The sequence below is a fragment of the Festucalex cinctus genome, chromosome 21, assembly GCF_051991245.1.
Source record: "Festucalex cinctus isolate MCC-2025b chromosome 21, RoL_Fcin_1.0, whole genome shotgun sequence".
In the NCBI taxonomy this organism is placed as follows: Eukaryota; Metazoa; Chordata; class Actinopteri; order Syngnathiformes; family Syngnathidae; genus Festucalex; species Festucalex cinctus.
This window is the reverse complement of record NC_135431.1, coordinates 6571891-6592431: the sequence shown is the minus strand read 5'-3', so window position 1 is coordinate 6592431 and position 20541 is coordinate 6571891. Positions and strand designations below refer to the sequence as shown.

General features: G+C 40.5%; 1 protein-coding gene and 1 long non-coding RNA gene across 10 annotated transcripts in view; one reads left to right on the top strand and one right to left on the bottom strand.

Moving 5' to 3' along the window:
- The window catches only part of cdc42bpab (CDC42 binding protein kinase alpha (DMPK-like) b), a 55516-nt gene that overhangs the window by 4830 nt on the left and 30145 nt on the right, over nucleotides 1-20541 (bottom strand). For 2 of the 9 annotated variants that reach the window (XM_077511216.1, XM_077511220.1), the window contains exons 8-38: nucleotides 20302-20443; nucleotides 19772-19881; nucleotides 19076-19155; nucleotides 17922-18100; nucleotides 17685-17807; nucleotides 17206-17348; nucleotides 16500-16621; nucleotides 15775-15895; nucleotides 15424-15534; nucleotides 14540-14790; nucleotides 11614-11719; nucleotides 10461-10585; nucleotides 7843-7948; nucleotides 7587-7735; nucleotides 7418-7509; nucleotides 6975-7051; nucleotides 6365-6412; nucleotides 5854-5892; nucleotides 4881-5000; nucleotides 4464-4547; nucleotides 4274-4379; nucleotides 4052-4188; nucleotides 3832-3971; nucleotides 2976-3057; nucleotides 2469-2688; nucleotides 2324-2386; nucleotides 1373-1626; nucleotides 1169-1293; nucleotides 892-1106; nucleotides 418-515; nucleotides 157-241 (exon numbers count right to left, since the gene is read on the bottom strand). In XM_077511216.1, coding sequence (XP_077367342.1) covers nucleotides 157-241; nucleotides 418-515; nucleotides 892-1106; nucleotides 1169-1293; nucleotides 1373-1626; nucleotides 2324-2386; nucleotides 2469-2688; nucleotides 2976-3057; nucleotides 3832-3971; nucleotides 4052-4188; nucleotides 4274-4379; nucleotides 4464-4547; nucleotides 4881-5000; nucleotides 5854-5892; nucleotides 6365-6412; nucleotides 6975-7051; nucleotides 7418-7509; nucleotides 7587-7735; nucleotides 7843-7948; nucleotides 10461-10585; nucleotides 11614-11719; nucleotides 14540-14790; nucleotides 15424-15534; nucleotides 15775-15895; nucleotides 16500-16621; nucleotides 17206-17348; nucleotides 17685-17807; nucleotides 17922-18100; nucleotides 19076-19155; nucleotides 19772-19881; nucleotides 20302-20443 — 3853 coding nt within the window. The remainder of the gene's footprint in view (nucleotides 1-156; nucleotides 242-417; nucleotides 516-891; nucleotides 1107-1168; nucleotides 1294-1372; nucleotides 1627-2323; nucleotides 2387-2468; nucleotides 2689-2975; nucleotides 3058-3831; nucleotides 3972-4051; nucleotides 4189-4273; nucleotides 4380-4463; nucleotides 4548-4880; nucleotides 5001-5853; nucleotides 5893-6364; nucleotides 6413-6974; nucleotides 7052-7417; nucleotides 7510-7586; nucleotides 7736-7842; nucleotides 7949-10460; nucleotides 10586-11613; nucleotides 11720-14539; nucleotides 14791-15423; nucleotides 15535-15774; nucleotides 15896-16499; nucleotides 16622-17205; nucleotides 17349-17684; nucleotides 17808-17921; nucleotides 18101-19075; nucleotides 19156-19771; nucleotides 19882-20301; nucleotides 20444-20541) is intronic. The other 7 variants (XM_077511217.1, XM_077511223.1, XM_077511219.1 and 4 more) reach the window with 5 other exon arrangements.
- Nucleotides 7395-13446, top strand: LOC144010765 (uncharacterized). Its single transcript, XR_013281335.1, has 4 exons — nucleotides 7395-7512; nucleotides 7594-7791; nucleotides 9396-9480; nucleotides 10519-13446. It is a non-coding gene; the product is annotated as an uncharacterized LOC144010765 (long non-coding RNA).

The window sequence follows — 20541 nt, the reverse complement described above, 5'->3', positions numbered from 1 at the left end:
CGCTTCGCACATCTGGTGGTAAAAGAACATGCAGGCGACGGCAAGTCCGTATACGACACTCGTGTGAAATGAACACAAAAGCGAGCTCAGTAGTTTTACAGCTGATCGTTTTTCATGTCAAATGAATGAGCTGAAAATGCACGTAGGACATCTTACCAGCTGTTTTATTTCGAAAGTAGATGAGCCGCACCGTTTCCAACCCCAACAGGTTCAGGGAGCCGTCAACATTCAAAGGTCGCACCTGTAATCAAGTCCAGTCTGCAGTCAGTCTGCATTTTGTAATTTCCAATTTCCTCCACAAGAGGGAGACAAACCCTTTCACTGAAGGTCCAAACGGCCACTTTTGATCAGTTTATTTCCACTTACAGACATGAAATGAAACCATCTGAAATGTATCATTTGAACCATGTGGTATACCTTCTTTAGTGGGATGGTCTGAATCCATTCCATGGTGTTGACATCAAACACATCAACTGCATTCTCACTGTACACTGACAGGTAAGGGGCATTGTAGCCTGAATCAGGGGGAAAAAAACAAAACATTTGTTATTGGTTCCACATTTCTGTTAAGGTCACATCAACTTAAAGAGATACTTCACTTATTTAGCCCATTATAGCAATAAAAAGTTAATATTTTGTCTATAATTAATAATAATAATCACCTGTTTTCTAGGTTTGGTCATGTGATATTCACAAGCTGCGCTGTGATTGGTTACCTGAACCCTTGTGATGTCATTTTCCGTCAACAGCAAGTTGCAAGATGTGTTTTTAAAGGTACTAATTGTACATGAAAAATAATGAAAATATCAAATTTATTATCGGCAAAATAATGTTTGAGTGGCAAAAATGGCTAAATAAGTAAAGTATCCCTTTATTAACTCGAAGACTTACAGGCGCCGTTCGGCACAGCGGGCCACATGAGCTCCTGCTGGCGTGACCTGCGACCTTGCGAGTCCACGTACACGCCGATGGCACTGAAGCACAGCAACAACTCCTTGCTGGAGATCTCCACGGCGCAAAGGGCATCCAGGTTCTGCTGAGGGATAAATGCCAGCGTGTGATCCTCGGGATGGAGCAGGCTGACTGGAGGCACGTCGCCGTGGACACTGATGGAGAAGGTTGTTAGTCGCAATTGATGAAAAGAAGGAGCGCAAAGCGGATCAAGTACCTGTAGCGGGTGAAGCCCGACTGGTAGCCCACGTAGAGCCGCTCGTTGAGCAGACCCATCCACTGGACGAGCCCTGGAGCCTGCAGCTCCCGCAGCCGACGGTGGCGGACTTTGCTCTTGTTCACCTGCAGTGCAAAGAGGCCATATTGGATAAGCAAAAAAACACAGCAACGAGTGAAGCGTAATGTCAAATTTGGACCCAACCTCATAACACATGATTTGCCGCTTCATGGCCACACAGAGACAAGTGAGCGAGCCGTTCCGGACGGGGCCCGACACGATGGTCTGGCAGCCTTTCGTCTCGGCCAGCTTGTAGGAGTCGATCTCGAGGCCGTCCAGGGCCTGCGAGGGGAACAGTCGCACGTGGCGGTTCCGTCCGGAGATGACGGCCAGAAGCTGCTCCTGCGGGATCAGGTCGATGTGGTGCACCTTCTTATTGTCGCCCACCCGGACGATTTCTGAGGATGGATGCGTGGTTAGAGAGTGACAAAAGTTGTAAATCAGGGATGTCAAACGTAAGGCGTGCGAGCCGGATGAGGCCCGCAATGGGGTTTAATCCGGCTCGCGAGATGATTTTGGAAAGTAAAAAAAAAAAAAAAAAAATGTCGGCCCAATTAATCAGCAGGCCACAATCAAAGCTTAGAAATTCAGAATTACAAAAGCAAGCTTCAGTTGAGCAAAGCAATTCAAGAATTGCTCTGAATGTTGTTATTTTAAACACAATTTAAAGTTAGTTTGTTTAAAAAATAAAAACATTCATGAAACACAAACGTGCTGAATAAATAAGACACATTCAACTACACGTATGACAAGGATTAACGTCCTTATAACTTCATTAACGGCACACAATGCATTCACTGAACAATATTCGGGTTTATGAGACATAACACGCCCGGCACTCATACGGCCGTGCAAAGTGTTGCTGCGTCCACTTGCATTCATGTTATTTTTTTGGGACAATATTTTTACAGTTGCGCCCCGCAATTTAGGGCTGGCCCACAAATAGCGAAAATCTGCATGTAATTGACGGCAATGTTTTAAAAATGATATACAATTTTAGCGATCCAGCCCACTTGTGAATATATTTTCCTCCATGTGGCTAATATGAGTTTGACACCCCTGTTTCAAATAAACCTATTTTGTAGTGAGTCTTGCCATCTTTGGTGACATGGATGACAAAGAGGCCCTCTTCGTTGCCCAGGGCGACACGCTCATGATCTGAGGACAAAGCAGAAAAATGGTTACTTCCAATCTGATTGGCTGTCCATGAATCCAGCACGGGGCCGATCGGAATCCTCACCGATGATCGCAGCAGACTGCGTCGTCTTGATGAGCGGAAGCGTGCTGTCGTAAGCCTCCTTGGGGACGTAGACGAAGCGCTCCTTCAGCTTGTTCTTCTTGAGGATGCGGTGGAGCTCATTGAGGAGACCCACCCACTTGTTTCGCTCCTGGTCACTGTCGGCTAGAATCAAGATGGAGGGCTTGTGGCTGCTGGAGGGGGAGAGCTGAGACGCCGTCACCTGTACAAAAGTCGGGGAAATACAGTTCGCATGGGGAATTAATTAATAAGGCTTCTAATTCCTTTTATTTATTTATTTTTACTCTTGATGCATGATGAAGGCAAACATGAAATTCTATCACAATCATTATCGATGTTGGCTCTGTTCTCCAGAGCCAACTCCTCTCATTAGGAAATGTGAAGTAATTTCCCCTGAGCTATGAAATGATCCGTTAATCTGATGTGGATGAGTGCAGCTTTGTTGCAATACAAACAGCGTAAAGGCGAGTACAGATGAGCGGAACCCACTCGGAATATGCAGGGGATGTCTTTGCGGCTGGCATGAATGACATCAGAGGCCAGAACGGAGCTGACTGAAAACTCTTCGTCCCTGCGTGAAACAAAGCAAGGAAAGACGAGGTCAAACATGCAACAGGATGTGCACTTATTAATCATATTTACAATCCAGCAATTTGTGTGAAAAACGCTTATGTGACGTTCTGATGTATCTTGGTTTTCATACCCTTTTTAATATAAAAGTTAAAAGATGTTCAACTAATAGAAATATGGCTGCAAACTTTAGTCAGTAATACAGTAATTTCATAATAATTCATAAAATTTAGTTAAAGTTAAGATGTACTGTAAAAACGATTGATTTGTGTTGAGGTCATTTTTCTGCCACTAGGTGGCATAATTGCATTTGTAAAACTGACAGCTCAGTGCATTTTTCTTTTCATATCAACAGCTATCTAATCTTAAAATGAACTAACTTGTGAAATTCTGCACATTTAATACAATTGTAAAACAGAACTTGACCCCAAGTCTCCACTAATATATGCATTATTATGACATTTATTACTGCTAACTTTTGATGTGGACGTGCCTGCAGCATTGTGGATGGATTTTCCCCAGTAGAGGCTTTCCAAGTAAGTAGCGGTCATTAATGGTGCGTTAAAAAAATTTGTGGTGTTAACGGAACTTAATTATAATATTGGTGGACGAGGCTGGACATTCGTACAGGCATCATTGTTAGCATTACATTTCACGGGGGTGCACGGTGCTTCTAAAAGCTTTACTGCACACAAAAACGATGGGACAATGTTTATTTTGTGACATGCCATCTTTTGTTCGTGTTTAGCACGTGACCAAAAGTACACGTTCTTACCTCATATCTATGACTTGGCTCACAACAATACTCGGCTGCGTTGTCTTTCCTTCGCCGAGCTCATAGAGAAACAGTTTGAAGTCGCACACCACTGCCATCGCCCTCTGCCAGCCTTTCTTCACCCCTGTTGGTTTAGGCACCTATAATCCATAAAGAATGTTACTGTAATGTTGACATGGAATAACTTTTACCATAAATAATGAATTACAAGTTCACTTACCCTTACATGCCCTTCATAAGCAGTACCAATGCCCCTCTGAGGGTCGATCCCGAGTGGTCCTTTGGTCTGATCTTGCGGAACGGGACAGACTGCTGGAGCCTTGTCAGCACACGTCACATGGCAGGAGAAGTTGCACACTGGGCGAGGAGACAGCAGGAGAGACGTTAAGAGGTTTGAGGCAGAAAGTTAGCGCTCGGGTTTCAATTTGCAAAACGTGCTTACCTTCACAGGTGCAACCTTGGCGTATGAGTCCCACCATGAGGGAAGTGCACTGGTTACATTTAGTTGGGGTGCTGAATGACTTCACTACAAACTGATGTGCTTTAGGCTTTACAAAAAATAAAAAAATCAGTAGAGAAGGATGAGATGGAATGCAGTTTAATTGCAATCAACATGAGAGAAAATGGCTGACCTTAGGGGAGGAGCGACCGATACTGCCATATCCTCCTGATCGCATAGTGGGGGTCTGGATTGCACGAGGAGAATGATCTATCAACTGCAGAATGGAAATGAAGCAGTTATTGAATTCACACCAGGCAAATATTTTTTGAAGATGTCAATCATGTGAAATCAGCCATGTGCATCCATCATCTTAATAATTGTCAGTGACAGTTCTCATGGGCAAACCTGCCAAACAGTGTCACCGATGCGACTTTCCCACATTGAGATGGTATTGCAGGCATGTTGACCCCATTTGAATTTGCTTCACGGCATTACAGAACGAGTAGGTCATGTTTGCAGGAAGTCACAAACTGGATTTTGAAACGTGTAGCAGGAATGTCTCTGCCTGACACGAGCTCACGTTGCGTCCAATGTGGAGTCGTCTCACCTCGATGGGCTCCATATCGCTGGCCATTGAGGGCGAACGTGAGCGGGACTTGAGGTGGGACTTCTGGTCATCTTCCCGGGATGGAGTGTTGGACGAGGTGAAATTATCCATCGAGTCCACCTGAAAATATAAGACAAGCAATTACTGCAAGTCCACCAAAATCTGCCCTCAAGGTTAGCTAAAAAAAAAAAAAAATGAGGTTACTCCAGTCACTGATGAGAAAGATACCATTAAAAAACATGACAGACACTTTCATATCTTACTAGGGATGTAACGATATCCAAACATCACGATATGAAGGTCACGATATTGTGGGGAGGTTGGCGATACAAAATAAAGTCCCAATATTGAAAAAAATGAGCTCATACAACCACAAAAAAAACATTACATTGTACATTACAGCAATGAAAAATAAAAATATATAAACAATACTAAGACACTACTACAAGCAGTACAATAAATTAATTTAAAAATGAATAACATAAATAAATTAGTTAATAATTATTTAAATTAAATAAGAAATTAATAAATACAATAAATTGAGCTCCTCCGCATATTTACTCTGTTCACAAGTATATTATGTTCCCTTTCATCTGGCTATGATCGTGGATTTTAAACATAAGAAGGGCCAAAACATGCGTTGTGAAAATTAAACCGCACTAAAAAAATAGCCACCAGAGGGTGCGATAACTGCACAAATGGAAATCAACCTGACTTTTTTTTTTTTAACAGATGTGCGGCTTTTAATATCACGATATTGCCATTATTGTTACATCCCTATATCTTACATGATGGGGAGAAAAAAAAATAAAAAAAATAAAGCCCATGCTAATTTGCCACCATACACCTGCTACCTGCGGAGCAATTCTCAAAAGCAAGCAGTCCTGCCGTGCACCCGTCACATGTCAACATTCGCAGACGCCACACAAATGAAATGCAAGCGAATTGGTCACAGCGCGGTAACGGTGCTTACACGTCTGCCTCTGCTAGCCGAGCCAACGGATGGCGAGCGCTTCAGCGGCAGAAGAGGTGCGCAGCGTGTGTGGCAGAGACATAGAAGTGAGTGAATATCAGAAATGTAACTTTTTTTCTTATAACATGCACTGGACTGTGGAATAGTTTGGAAAGGGAACATAAAGAGGGTGAGAGGGAAAGCAGGGAAAGTCAGTATGCGGCACAGTAACTAATCAAGGTCAGCTAAAAATAACTGACTGGAAAATGGGGTGGACTTTTATATAAAAATATAGTGAACTCTGGATGGTGCAGTTCAAACCAATCCCCATAAAAGCAGAAAGCCATTCACATAGGCTGGACTATCTAAAACCAGTACTGCAAAAATCACTACAAGGATTTCTACTTGGAGTTGCCTCTCTACTAATTGCATGATCCACACTCAAGCACATAACACATCTAACTGGCCTTTTCACTTGTTAGGGTACAGTTACAACACAAACAAGAACTTCCGTCTAACCGACAAAACTTACGTCTTCCCAAAATTCAATTAAAGAAGATGAAGAAGAGGAATAAGAGTCCTGACGTAAGAAAACAAAGCAAGGACAAATGACAAAAAAATATTAAAAAAACAGTTAAAGGGATACTTCACTTATTTAGCCCATTATAGCAATAAAAAGTTACGATTTTGTCTATAATAACTTGATACTTTCATTATTTTTCACATACAAATAGTACCTTTAAAAACCCATTTTGGAACTTGCTGTCGACTGAAAATGACATCACACGGGCTCAGGTAACCAATCACAGCTCAGGTTTGGTCATGTGACATTCACAAGCTGAGCTGTGATTGGTTACCTGAGCCCTTGTGATGTCATTTTCAGTCGACCAAGTTGAAAAATGTGTTTTTAAAGGTACCAATTGTACATGAAAAATAATGAAAATATCACATTTATTATAGGCAAAATATTAATGCTTGACTGCAAAAAATGGCTAAATAAGTAAAGTATCCCTTTAAGACTTAAAAAAATAAATGACGCAAATTAGACAGAACGAAATGGTGACAATCATTTCAAGGCACATTTTAAAACGAATTTGAGCTGTCAAACATTATAAGGTGTCATTGTTTTACAAAACACTCACATCAAACTGGTCGAGCGTCGAGGTGGGGGCATTGAGAAAGGCTAAGAAAGAATTCTGGGAATCCTGGTGCTTGACACCTAAGGACACGGAGCAAATAATACAATGTGGGGTTATGAAACTATCAGAAAGTGACAAATATGAATTCACACGACTGCTTCTCATATGATCAAACATCAAATTTGAATGTAAACTTTAATTCCTCACACAACTAAAGGACACAAAGTTTTCAGTTGAATGCTTTGACTGCATTTTTAATTATTATTATTATTAGATTGAATTTGTTTGAGTTGACTTGTTTGACTGAAAATGACATCTGCGTGCATCATATTCATCAATGTCTTTGTCGTCATGACATCAGACTAACGTCAATCCTTTTTGTAGCCCAAGTGGAGATGAAACATCATAATATCAAAGCAGTTATGTTACTCTTTGTATACTGGCACCTCTACGTAACCGCAGCTCCTCCATCTCTTTCTTCAGCCTGTCCACCTCAGCCAGGAGATCCTGATTTCTACTCTCGGAGTCCTGCAGTTTACTGGTGGAGTGTGCAAAGACGAGCATTATTGCACAAGTTGCGGATTTCAAATGATAAATACGGTTTTATTTTTTTACCATTCAGTGGAGATGCTGTTCGCCTTGACTTTATTCAGCTCATCCTGAATGCTCTGTTTGGCTCTGATCTCGGCGTCTAAGGCGGACTGCAACTCGAGGCGGGCTGACATGTCCAACTTGGCAAAGCGACGCATCTTCCAAGGCATGTCCTGCAGCAGCACAACAAGGAGGAACGTTCAAACCCAACGAATGGAGTCACCCATGCGTAAGTTTGCCAGCGGACGAGATTGTCAAATGCGCGCCGCGCCGTTTTTACCGTCGCTTTCGCGCCCAGGCTGGTATTTCTCAGGCCCTCCAGCTCTTCCGTCATCTTTGTGGCCAAAGCCTGCAGGTAGCCGCGAGCGTCTTTCTCATCACTCACCCTGGGGAGAACCATTTTTTACAGGATAATCAAAAAGACTATACTATAATTGCAATTTATATAATTTTGCAATAAAACAGCTGATATATTACTTTCTAACTCTGTTCATTCTTTCTTAGTTCAGAGCTTTTGCGAAATATTTTGTCCATTCCTTGCAAAATGAAGCTCACTATGAACAGTGACAAATTGAATGATGGGGCAAAAAAAAAAACTCGAGGCTTTCCAATGAAATTCCAAACGAGCCCTTTAAAACTCTTTCCCTGCCGTTAACGTTAATTGACGTTAACGGAAATCCCAACGAGTACTGCCATTAACGTTAATTGACGTCAACTAGGTTTTTTTTCCCCTCAATGGGCAGTGCAACATCTTGGGCAGCTCTGGTTTCACGAGTGAACAGAAAAAATAAAAATAAAAAACACGCACTAGCTATGGCCAGCAGATGGCAGCATTGTATCTCTTTTCAATGGGCTGCCGATGTATGAAATTACAATGAAACATGACAAATCAAACGTTTTCAAGGATGACGTGAATGATCAAAGTGTTGTGTCCCATTAAATATAATTCACAGAGCGTCACTAACCACAAAAAATATTCGCGTCAAAGTCACTGTTCTGCCGAAAATGTATCTTTTCACAAAAAAGCTCGTTTTCTCCTTGTTTTTACTTGGTGTCACTCAAACTACCTATCTTCAAATGGTGATGACTAAAGAACGGAATAAGTTTTTTTCCCTGAGAGTGGAATCAAATCTTTCATATGGTATCCACCATATTTATATAGTCAAGTCCAACAGGGGGAGGCCAAGCAGCTGGCAAGGTGTCAGCTGCTAAGGGAAGTGATCTGAACAGGAGGGAGGGGCCAAACGGCTCATGATCCTCATAGGTATGCAAAAAATGTTGCGTTAACACAATGGAGGTGGAACCCAATACACGGCGAGACGTGAACTTCATGAGTAAAACGGATGAACTTTTTGTAGCAGTACTGCACAGCGGTGTTCAAAACTGCTTTGGCAAATTCCCCCACTCTTTGACAATTATCTTAATTTACACAAATACAAACACGAGTCATGTGATACGCCTATGGTGGTCCAACACTAGATTTTACGAACACAGATGTTAAGATGGATTGTTCTGTACTTCCTTTTTTTTTTTTGGTAATCATAACTATTTGGAATTGGAGGACATCGTTTATATTATTTTCTTCCCCCCAACCAAGCAGCAACAACCAGCCAAAAGTACAAAGAGTCCTTTGATGCCATTGCATGTGTGTAGTCAGCTACTGTGTACTCTGGAATATGTTGAGTTCAAGGGAAGGCTGCCAGAGCTGGACAATGTCTTAATACGTCATAATATATTGAAACAATCTACAAAAATGTGGTAGCCATACTTGTTTACAGTGTACAAATGATGAAAAATGTGATATTTAATTAACCCCAAATACTGACATTTCAGTTAATGCGACAGAGAAGTGAAGTGATTGAGGACGGGGACTCCACTTGCTTCGAAATGAGACCCTTCGTCACCGCAATGAGGAGAGGTAAGTGAATTCATTTTCTCATAAATGAAGGATCCCTGTGCTATAGTGTAAGCACTGACTGGTCTCTTTGGTTTGGCCGTCCGAGGGAACCACACATCTCCTGCCAGGTGTTGAGCAATTGGGGGGGGGGGGCGGGGGGGGGGGGGGGGGGGGAAGTGAATTCCCGCACCGCTTTGGCTGGGGGTGTGGGGACAGCACCCACAAATGAGTCGAATGAATCGATTTTCATAGCTTTTCCCCCTCAGAGTTTTAAAGGCCAATTGTTTTTTGTAGCTTACTGTTTTTGTTACATTTACTGTTCACATGAAAGACCTGATTTATGACAAATCAGAATCCTGATGATTTCACACACATTTGACTATTCAGTGTATGTGGTAGCTAATTAATAGGGCTGGGGTTTAAAAAAAAAACTAAATCTAAAATTAATATCGATTCATAAAACCATTAATTGTTTTAATATCTCTTTTCCCCCGATAGATTTTTAAGAAAATAGTTTTAAAGGCCATTTTTTTTTGTACTGGTATATTATCGTTTTCGTTAAATTTACTGTACACATGAATTTAAAAGTATTTTCTTACATTATTACATTATTATGAAAGACCTGACTTGTGACAATTCAGAATCATTTTAATTTATATATACACAATTAATGAATTACAATTATGAAAATATTTTCATCTCATCCTCATCAATGTTTGTGTAACACTTAAGTGATTATAACGTGTAACTTTCATTAATAAACTCAATTCAATTAACCAGTTACTGCCGCGACAATATTTAACTTTTGTGGAGTTTTTAATCATGTCCTTGAGATTTAAGAATTGATGTTCCATAATTGAGCAATGTCAGATTGAAATTGAATTGATACTCAGCCTTACTAATTTCCGGTAAAATTACATACAAAATTTTTAAATGAACACTTGTCTTATGCCGGACTTTTACCTGTTAGGTAAAAGAATCATTTTGTGTGTTTTTCTCACCATTGAATGATTTCTGTGATCTGGGCCTCCCAGTGAGCAACGCTCTCCTTTTTGTCAGACAGCTCTCTCATCTCTTCCTCAAGCTGCTGGTTGGAGACGCTCACCTTCTCAAACATGCTTGTCAGCTGAGGAAATAAGCACGTCAGATGCAATAAACGCACATCATCACAACTGACAAAGAATAACAAACACCTACTAGAAAGTTATATTCGTGTATAAATCAAACTTCAAAACAATTAACATCTTGCCAGGAGCAAAAGGCGCGCCAAGTATTTGCTGAAGGTCTTCGACAACTTTGTGATTGCATTCCCAGAGACGCGCAAGTGATTAACACCCATCGCATTGTTTAAGATCACGAATCCTTTCATGCGTTGTGCAAGAGGATGTAACCATAGAGACATAACAAATCACAAACGCTTCTATTGTTTGATCAAACGCCTCACTTTACTGAGAACATTTTTATTTCTGTCAGCCCTGTGAGGTAATGTTCACACTAATACAGTATAATGTAATACAGTACGGCAGAGACTTTGCAAACTCGGGAGCGAGAGCATCTGAGGACAGTCAAGGTAACGAAGACGGTGAGCGAAATTTCTCGGCTCATGCACAGGTCGAAATAAATTACGTGATTCAGTCAGATTTTTTAGCGGGAGAATTCCCAAGATGTAAAAATATGTCCAAATGTGTTGTTGCAAAGGCCATCTTGTCGGTTATATTCTGGTGCTGATCTCCGATACTTCGTTTTGACTGCAGCCATAATTTCATGCCAAATGTAACCTTAGCAATTCGTAGCAGATTTTCTTTGTAATCAGTCGCACACTTTTCTTCCAGATGTCAAAAAGCCGCCCACATTTAAAGTAGGGGACTTTTTGAACTCTTCAACAACCTTTTTCTAAATCAACAGCAGAATTCTGTGTCATTCCACTCCACAGTGTTGGAGACGACAGGGTGCTTTTATGCGGGCTATTGACCAATGATTTCTTTGGCATCAGGAGCGAGGGGGTGGGGGTGGAAGAATGTGATGAAAACATTTGGGCCAGCCCAGGGAGGTTACCTGAGGTTAGGGACTGATTTATTTGGTTGAGACAGTGAGAGGAAATGGCTGAAGCACAAGATAAACTTCAATTTAGAGCTTTCTTGAAATATATCTTACCTTATCCAATTCATCGGAGAGCTTTTTATTTTCTTCAGTAAGCAGCACTCTTTCCCTTTCACACTTTTGCTTGTAATCGTTCTCAAACTCTTCCCGCTCATTTTGACTGTTGAGGAGAATAAAACAGACTGTTAAACTTGTGACACTGTAAACACCTTGCATTACTTTAAACCCAGTAAAGTGAATTCAGAAATGTGTTTTCTTAAAACTCTTTTACTGCCAAACGTTATCCAGAAAGACAACCACCAAGCGTGCCAGACGATTTCAAGCATTTTCACTCATCTTTCAAGGCAAACAGAATATTGTGTGCTATGACTACGTAAATTCCATTCCATTCCATGTAAAGGATTGGATTCTGTTCTCTCATTAGGGAAAAAAAAAAGAAAAAAAAGTATGATTCTACCTTATTCCGTTCTTTAGTAATCACCATTTGAAAACGTAGCAAGTTATAATGGGAAAAAATGAAAAAAAAAAAAAAAAAGCTTTTTGTGAAATTATGTTTGTTTTCTGCACAACAGTGACTTTGACACTAATATTTTTGGTTTAGTGACGCTCTGTGTGAATTTGATTGAATGTGACAAACGTATTTCCTAAGATCCGCCATGTTTTCTGGTAACTTGATTCACAGGAGATACAATGCTGCCATCTGCTGGCCATGGTGGTTGATTTAAAAACATAAAACAAAAAATAGGTTTTCAACTCATTCATGAAACCAGAGCTGCACAGGACATTGCGGTGCCCCATTGGGGGAAAAAAAACAACACAAAAACAATTGACGACAATTAACGTTATTGGCAGACTTCGTTGGGATTTCCGTTAACGTGAATTACCGTTCTTGGCAGGAAAAGAGTTAATAGAGTATTCAATGTTCCTGGTTTTATGCACAATGCCCAGCGACACTTGGATATCCAGCATGAGTTATCTCTCCCCTATTATATAACAACTGAGTGCCTTTGTTCAATGAATGGACGCCAACATTTAAAGAACAGTAAAGTTTTTCAGGCTACGGTAATGTTGAAACAGCAGGGAATATGTGCTCAAATGTCATCTACAGCGAGCCACTGGCTGAATAATGTTTGCCACTGTGTTTAATAAACTAACTGCTCGGAGCTTCTCTGTTATGAGGACCCACACGCCGACAACACCAAGCAAGGAGGTGACGGATGAACCCGCGACGTCCAGAAGACTGTTAGCTTACACGGTAGGGCATGGAAAAGCCCTGCAATGGACTGACCCAGTAAGAAAACTGTTCAGTTTTCTTCCGTTTTGGTATTTTATTGAGGGAACAGCTGCGGACTGCAGTGCCAGTTTGTACACTATTTTAACATACTAGCGATTCATAAATTTGGGGTGCTGTTGTTTTGATGTGAGCACAAAGGTATATGATAGCAATACAGTATTAAGAAGTATTAGAGCAACTTAAACAATGTGTGATTGGTAACTCGGTTAAGATAGCACTTTTTTATGTCTTCTTTTCCGCCCTGAAAAGTAATTTTGTAGGTCGGGGGATTGTGCCTGATGACAATGACAATATAAAGTAGAAATACTGCCACTTTCTTTCACACCTAGACATTAGGGATGTAACGATTATCGTGATATCAAAACTGCCACAATATCGTCATGTTCACGATATTTAAATGCACCATCTGTTGAAAAAGTCAGGTTGATTTCCATTTGTGCAGTTCTAGCACCCTCTCGTGGCTAGTTTTTTTAGTGCAATTAAATTTTCATTAGGGATGTTTTGGCCCTTCTATGTTTAAAATGTTCACTAATTGTCAGATGAAGAGGAACGTAATATGCCTGTGAAGCAAATAAATATGTGGAGAAGCTCAATGTGTGCGTGCATTAACAATATAACAATAATAATATATAAAATTGTGTTATGTACAAAAGCACAAGATTGTGCTTTTTTTTTTTTTTTTTTTTTTTTTTTTAAGTATGAGCTCATTTTTCTTACAATATTGTGACCTTTTGTATCGTCAACCTCCCTACTATATCGTTATAATTATCGTATCGTGATCATATCATGATGTTTGGATATCGTTACATCCCTACTAGACATGGCGGCGTACTTTTGGCAATAGGTCAATTATTGTATTTACTGATTGCTCCAAAACTGAAAATGAGCAAAAATAGACGCCCACAAACATCTTAACATCGTATTCATTTCAAAGCATGATTTCATATACTCGACCTTTTTTTTTTTTTTTTTTTTTTTTAAATTAAAATCGGCCAGGCTTTATAACACTTTCTCTTTGATGTATCAAATTCATAAATCCCAACATCATCTTTTGCAATTTAAATTTGTTGACAGTGTCATCAGTGCAAAACAAAACGAGAGGCTGCTAGTCTCATCACATGGATATGCTTAAGATTTTGCCCATGTAAATCTCAGTCACTTGTACCCGTGAGCTCACCAACCTCACACATTGCTTGCAGTGACGTGCCTCACTGCACGCTATTTAAAAATCAGCAGATTTGAGATTAGCAGCTTCATTGAAGGCATGATTTAATTTAAAATAGATTACTCCTAATGCCCATCCTTGATGAATGGTTGAGTAGAAACCAAAATGAGAACCTCTATAGCTGAGCATTTAGAAACCTCTTCACAGTAGTTTTTACTCTCCCGTGCTTGCATGGGTGTAACAACTTGCTTGTGATGGAGTACATGCACTAAAAACACAGACTTCCCTTTGTGATTTGAAATGTATAATACATTGAAATTAAATCTATGTATTTACCAGACACAGAATGAAAATATATGTAGAGATTGCTTGTATTTATCACTGAAAGAGACAACGTATAAAGCAAAGCCAATAAACCTTCACAGCAAGTGACTGTTACAATGCTTCACTAAAACATAGGGGGCATAAATGCAAGGACAGTAAATACGGAAAAGAGAAAAAATAAGAAAAAGATGAAAGACCTCTCTCTTCGAATTTTCTCTAGCTTGTCTCTGAGCACCAGGATTTCTTTCTGCAGGCCGAGATGTTGGCTTTCTGCGTCATGTAGCTCCTTTCGCAACGCATTCAACTCGGTGCTGTGTTGTGCCTCTTGACGCGTTAGCTCCTCCTCGTACAGGTGCGTCTTCTTGTCCGGGTCGCCCCGCAGACGTCCCATCAAATGGGATGGGCCAGATGAGGTTGGCGAGGCAGCAAATGAGCCAACTTGTTTCCCCTGGAAAAGATGGAGTGATGAATAAGATGATGGAGTCTGAACAAACGTGACAGTGACATACTGTAAAAGGTTATTTTTATAGAAATTTTAACACGGGACTGAAGCATTTTGAAAGTGGTTGTGGGAATATAAATCAGCTTTAAAAGCTGTATTTTGACCTTTACACATCCTTTCAGATTTCCCTCTGTGGTCTACAAAATGCCTCCCCAAAATTTGGACACTCGGGCAGAAATTCTTTAAGTCCCAACGGATGTCATCGAGTGTATTTGCACATTTTCCACAACTCATTCTCCTGCAAACTATCCTCAATATGAGCATCACACAAACAAATCCCTGCTGTGATGCACTCCAAAACAATGGAAAGTCCTGGCACAGCACAATCCTTTGCACTGAGAGAGATATTCTGCATTACTTACAAAAGAGTTCAGATACGGTTTAGGGTGTATTATTTTCATAAAAGCCAAATACACTTGACAGGACAAACTGCTTGTCATTTTTAAATGCAATGGAAAATATCAAATATTAACCATCTATTATCATAGCAGAAGTTGAATATGAAAAATGCTAATGTTATACTGAGCATATGACGTTTTATGGCTGTGCAGATGTGTGATGGATGCTTAGCATCATTACCTTCAGCCTTTGCATCTCCTCCTCCAGCTGTCGGGTGTACTGCTCGTTACGTTCTTTCAGCTTCCTCTCCTTAAGTGCCTCTGACGTGCGCGTCTCCAACTGAGTCTCCATCTGATGACATGGTTACACATTCATTTCTGTCAATGACTTTGAAAAGTACTACGTGCTCATACATTACTGACACAATCTACACAAGAAAAAAAATGCACGGGAAGTACTGATGGGGTATTGGGTTACTACACAAATCTATTTGCATTGTCTTTGCAGATATATTCTTAGATTTACTCAAGAGAATTATGACAGATTTATGCACCCATCAGTGCACTAGCAACCACAGGGAGTCTACGCTACCTCTTTCCTGGCCTTCTCAGCATTTCGCACCTCAAGGCGCAGAGCCTCAACTTTCTGGTTTTGACTCCCCGTTTCATCCACCTTGTCACGCAGCTGTCGAGACAGTTGCTGCTTTTCCGACCTGTGGGGTTGGTCAGGAAATTAGTTTGCAACTTTCTGATTGGGGCTTCTTATACGACTAAGTAGTAAAGTATGTACTCTTACAGAACAAACTAGTAAAAACAGCGCTTTCAAAAAGTTTCATGCACAGATAAAATTATTATTGATTGCCTGTTCATGGGCTTGCAAAAAATGTAAAAATGCATGCCAGGTTTGGAGTGTCTCTGGCATGTTAGTAAATAAATAAATAAATAAATAAATAAATAAATAGAGCACACAAGAGTTGTTTGTCCATAGAGATGAAACTGTCCTTTGAAAACGCAGTCATGTTTTGTGATTTTGCCTGTGCTACTCTGCAAGACAGCAGCATTGCAGTAAATGTAAGCACAAACATTAGAATGAGTTCAGTGTTCTACCACTTGTTTGAAAACCTCAACACACATATGCACATCATTTTCCATTTTCACATACTGTTGACATTGCGGGGGATGAAAATGGTTCAAAACATCTTAATTTCCACTTCAAGGCTAAAAACACTTGGCATATAAATAACTGCTGTCAACTGTTTTCGGTTTAAATTCGTCTCATGTGAACGGCTGTTGAGTCTGTTTAATCCAAGGCTATACCTGAGGTCTGTGAAGCCCTTGTTGAGTTCAGATAACTCCTGCATGGCCAGTTTTCTCTGACCGTGAGCGTCTTTCAGATCCTTTGACTGCAACTTCAACTTCTCATTGGATTCCATAAGGTCCTAGCCACAAACATGAAAAGTAAACAATATATGTTGCAATTTACGGGGAAAAAAAAAAAAAAAAGTATTGCTCTGAATACTGTTCAAAGTAGTTTGTATGAACAATAACACATTATGTAAGGCCACCTTCACACTGCAGGCCAATTGAACCAATTTAGATTTTTTTTTGTCAGTATGCAACCTGTTTCTGATTATTATTATTTTTTTAAGTCTGTCTATTCTGATTTTTCAGATCCAACCTGGATCACTTTCATGTGGTCCTAGATCAGATCCGCATTGGATTTTTTGCAATGCAACCTCAGTCGGCAATAACGTGACATTATCTTTAGTAGATGTGTTCATAAAATGGGATTGAAAAGCTTTCCCTCATTTCTCCAAAATATTTCTACATCCTCCCGCATCAAAAGATGAGCCCCGATTTACTTTCGTACACACTATGTAGTGAGTGACATCGTCTCTTCTTCTGCGCATGGGGGTCACTTTGGGAACATGTTTGGTTCACGCAGAAGACAAAAATTGGATTTGACCAGAAAGTCTGAATTCTGCAATGAAACGTACAGTATGAAGGTCGCCTAAAACTTCACCTGTTGTACCTTCATCAGGTCATCGTTGTCCTTTGTGAGAGTTTTTATTTGCTTCTCTAACATCTTGACATGTTTGGATGAGTCGTCTAGTTCTCGACGAGCTATCGTCGCATCTTCAAGCTGTTTTTCCAGTTTGCCTGAGTCTGTTATACACACAGACAACACGATAACACCCATTGCAAAACATTCTACTGTCTGTAATTAATTTGATACTTTCATTATTTTTCACATACAATTAGTACCTTTAAAAACACATTTTGCAACTTGCCCTTGTGATGTTATTTTCAGTCGACAGCAAGTTGCAAGATGTGTTTTTAAAGGTACTAATTGTACATGAAAAATAATGACAATATCAAACTTATTATAGGCAAAATATTAATATTTGACTGCCAAAAATGGCTAAATAAGTGAAGTATCCCTTTAAGGGATTAGATTTAGGTACAGCTGAAATTAGCAATATATAAATCATGAAGTCTTACCAGCGATTTGCTTCTTAAGGTTGTCAATCTCCTTCTTCAGACTCCTGATCTCCACCTCCTTGTTGGCACTCAAAGGGCCTTCACTAGTTGGGTGCTTATGTGCTTGAACAGTCTTGGTCAAATCTGCAATGTCAATATATCCTTCAACATACAGACTCTTGAGTGAACTCTAATTCAATGTATTAAGCTCCTGTTTATACATGTTTTGTAGTAGTAGTATGACCTCCTCTCCCTCACCTTGAACTTTGCGGTTCAGCTCGAGTTTCTCCTGTTCCATGCGGTGTATTCTCCTCTCATAGGCCTCTACCGCTAGGCTGTCCTCAAAGCGGCGCTGAACATCTTGGTCAAGTTTTCCCTGACCCACCTTGCTTCCTTCACCCGACTGCTGCCGCAGGCAACCCCGATCAGAGAATGTGCTTCAGAGGAAGAAAATGGTAATGATTGGGTCGTATTAGCATAATTCTTTTGTACAGCAATTTCAAACTTTTATTAAGTGCCTATAAATAAATATTTTTTTTTTTTCCCCAGACTTGGTGTGGTAATTTTGCTCTCATATGTGACGATTCTCTGTCAATTAATTAACAAAAATCACATCCATTTAAACCAAAGGTCATAATTTAAACATGGTGTCCAAGGGCACCAGGTGGCCAACAAGGACCTCACTTTTTTTTTAATGCAACAATCTCCCAATATAAGTAACCACAAATCAACAAAAATATATATTCTGTAGGTTGTATTTTTACTGTACAATTGTGTAAAGCCATCCAAGTTATCAGTAACAAGGAAATCACAGAGACTACTGTACAAGTGTGCGCTGTGACTTTCGATAGTCTGACTTTCACATGAGCGTCAGAGGGTGTGGCTCCCTGAGATGTACAATTAGGTCACTTTTGAGTGGCAAGTGACTACCACCCTTCCACCTCTGGTGAGAATTACGAATAGTCTCTGCCTTGAGTGACTGAAATGATAATTGGCTCATTGAATGGTGCAATAATATTTCACTAAAGCGGGAATTAACTAGTTCACAGCCATCATAGTTGATGAAAGCAAAGTTTGCTGGATTTCAATGATTTAGTCGGAAGGTTGAAAGTCTGGTAGCATCATCTTCACAAGCATAATCAGAGAAAGATATGAAAGAAGATGAACGTGGAATTGTGGGCTATTAACAGTAACATCCCGCAAAACTGTTAAGAATTGAAAGAGCAAGTAAAAGTGTAATGGGAGAACCGGAGGAAGAAAAAGAGTGGAAAAGACCATTATCACTGAGCCTTGAAGAGATAAGAGTGGCTTTCTCACGGTTGGACCTTCAGTGAGAATGTGGCTGTCGGGTTATTTGGGAAGCCCCCCAATAACATTTAACTTTAATAAACCACTTTCACTTGGTGACTTACCATTTACTGGTGTAGGTGAAGCCAAGAAAGGGCAAATGGCGGCCAGAAAAGGCAGTGTGAGAGGCAGGAGGCGTGGTCTCCTGCAAATAAAACAAAAAATAATAATACATTAGGACCGGTTATAATGTATCAGCGGCACGGTGGATGACTGGTTGGCACGTCCGTCTCCCAGTACTGACGACTCGGGTTTGAGTCCAGGCTCCGGCCTTCCTGGGTGGAGTTGGCATGTCCCCCCTATTGCCTGCATGGGTCATCTCTGGGTACTCCGGTCTCCTCCCACATTCCAAAGACATGCATGGCAGGGTAATTGGGCACTCTGAATTGTCCCTAGGTGTGCTTGTGAGTGTGAGTTCGTCTCTGTGTGCCCTGCGATTGGCTGGCAACCAGTTCAAGGTGTACCCCGCCTACTGCCCAAAGCCGGCTGGGATAGGCTCCAACACCTGCGCGACCCTTGTGAGGAGCAAGCGGTTCAGAAAATGGATGGATGGATGGATGATTAAAATGTTTCATTAAACGGTGTTAAACTGCAAATAAGGCTAATATAATCATTAGCGTCAGCCTTAAAAATAACATTTACAGCTCCAAGCGAGTAGCTCACCAACATTGACGGACATTTTAGTTTTTAAATTTTAAATGAGTTTATTTTTAGAAAACACACAAAAACTGTCCAACTCTATTACAGACAAACAGACTTACTGAGTTCTTGAGAGAGTCGTCATCCACATCAAAGTTGGAGGTATCTGTGGGACTGCTGACCTCAGGGATGTAAGGGGCTTCACACGAGCGAATCTTGTCCCAGTTAATGCCTGTACATATTAAGGAAATCACAGATAAGCAATAAACTTGAGGAGCAATGCTGAAATGACACTTTCCAAGAAAGACACTAGCAGTCTGTTGATGCTTTATACCAGACAGAACAGTATTTGGTTAACATTACTGAGGAAAAGCCGAGTACACACAGAGAATGGGGCTGTTTTTGTCACGATTTTGCCCTTTCCTGACCAAGGACGTCAAACGCCCGATAATCTTATGTGTCATAAGATTGTCTTATAAGATTATCTTCATTTTTCAGCTGTGTTGAGAGTGGATTTATCCCGATAATTGGGTCCAAAACCAGTCGGGGCCGACAATCTCAAGTAATGAACATGTTCAATATTTAGTCCTTCTGTATGTACCGGGTTCGAGGCTACCTAATCTTCACGCTCTAATTTAGAACTAAATTGTACCAGAGAAAAATGGATGCCGCTTAAAGTCTTCAATCCCATTCTGGCCTATTCGGTACTCTCGACTGCAAATGAGCCGACGTATGAGATCCTTTGCCTCCTCTGAAACCAAATCTGTTATCTGTTGAGGGAACTGGAATCGCTCCTGGAAAAAACATACACGATGTTGTGGTAAACGCAGCACAGTTTAGATGAAATTAAGGGTTTAAAATCAACATAAAAATCACAAAGTGGGTCCTGTCA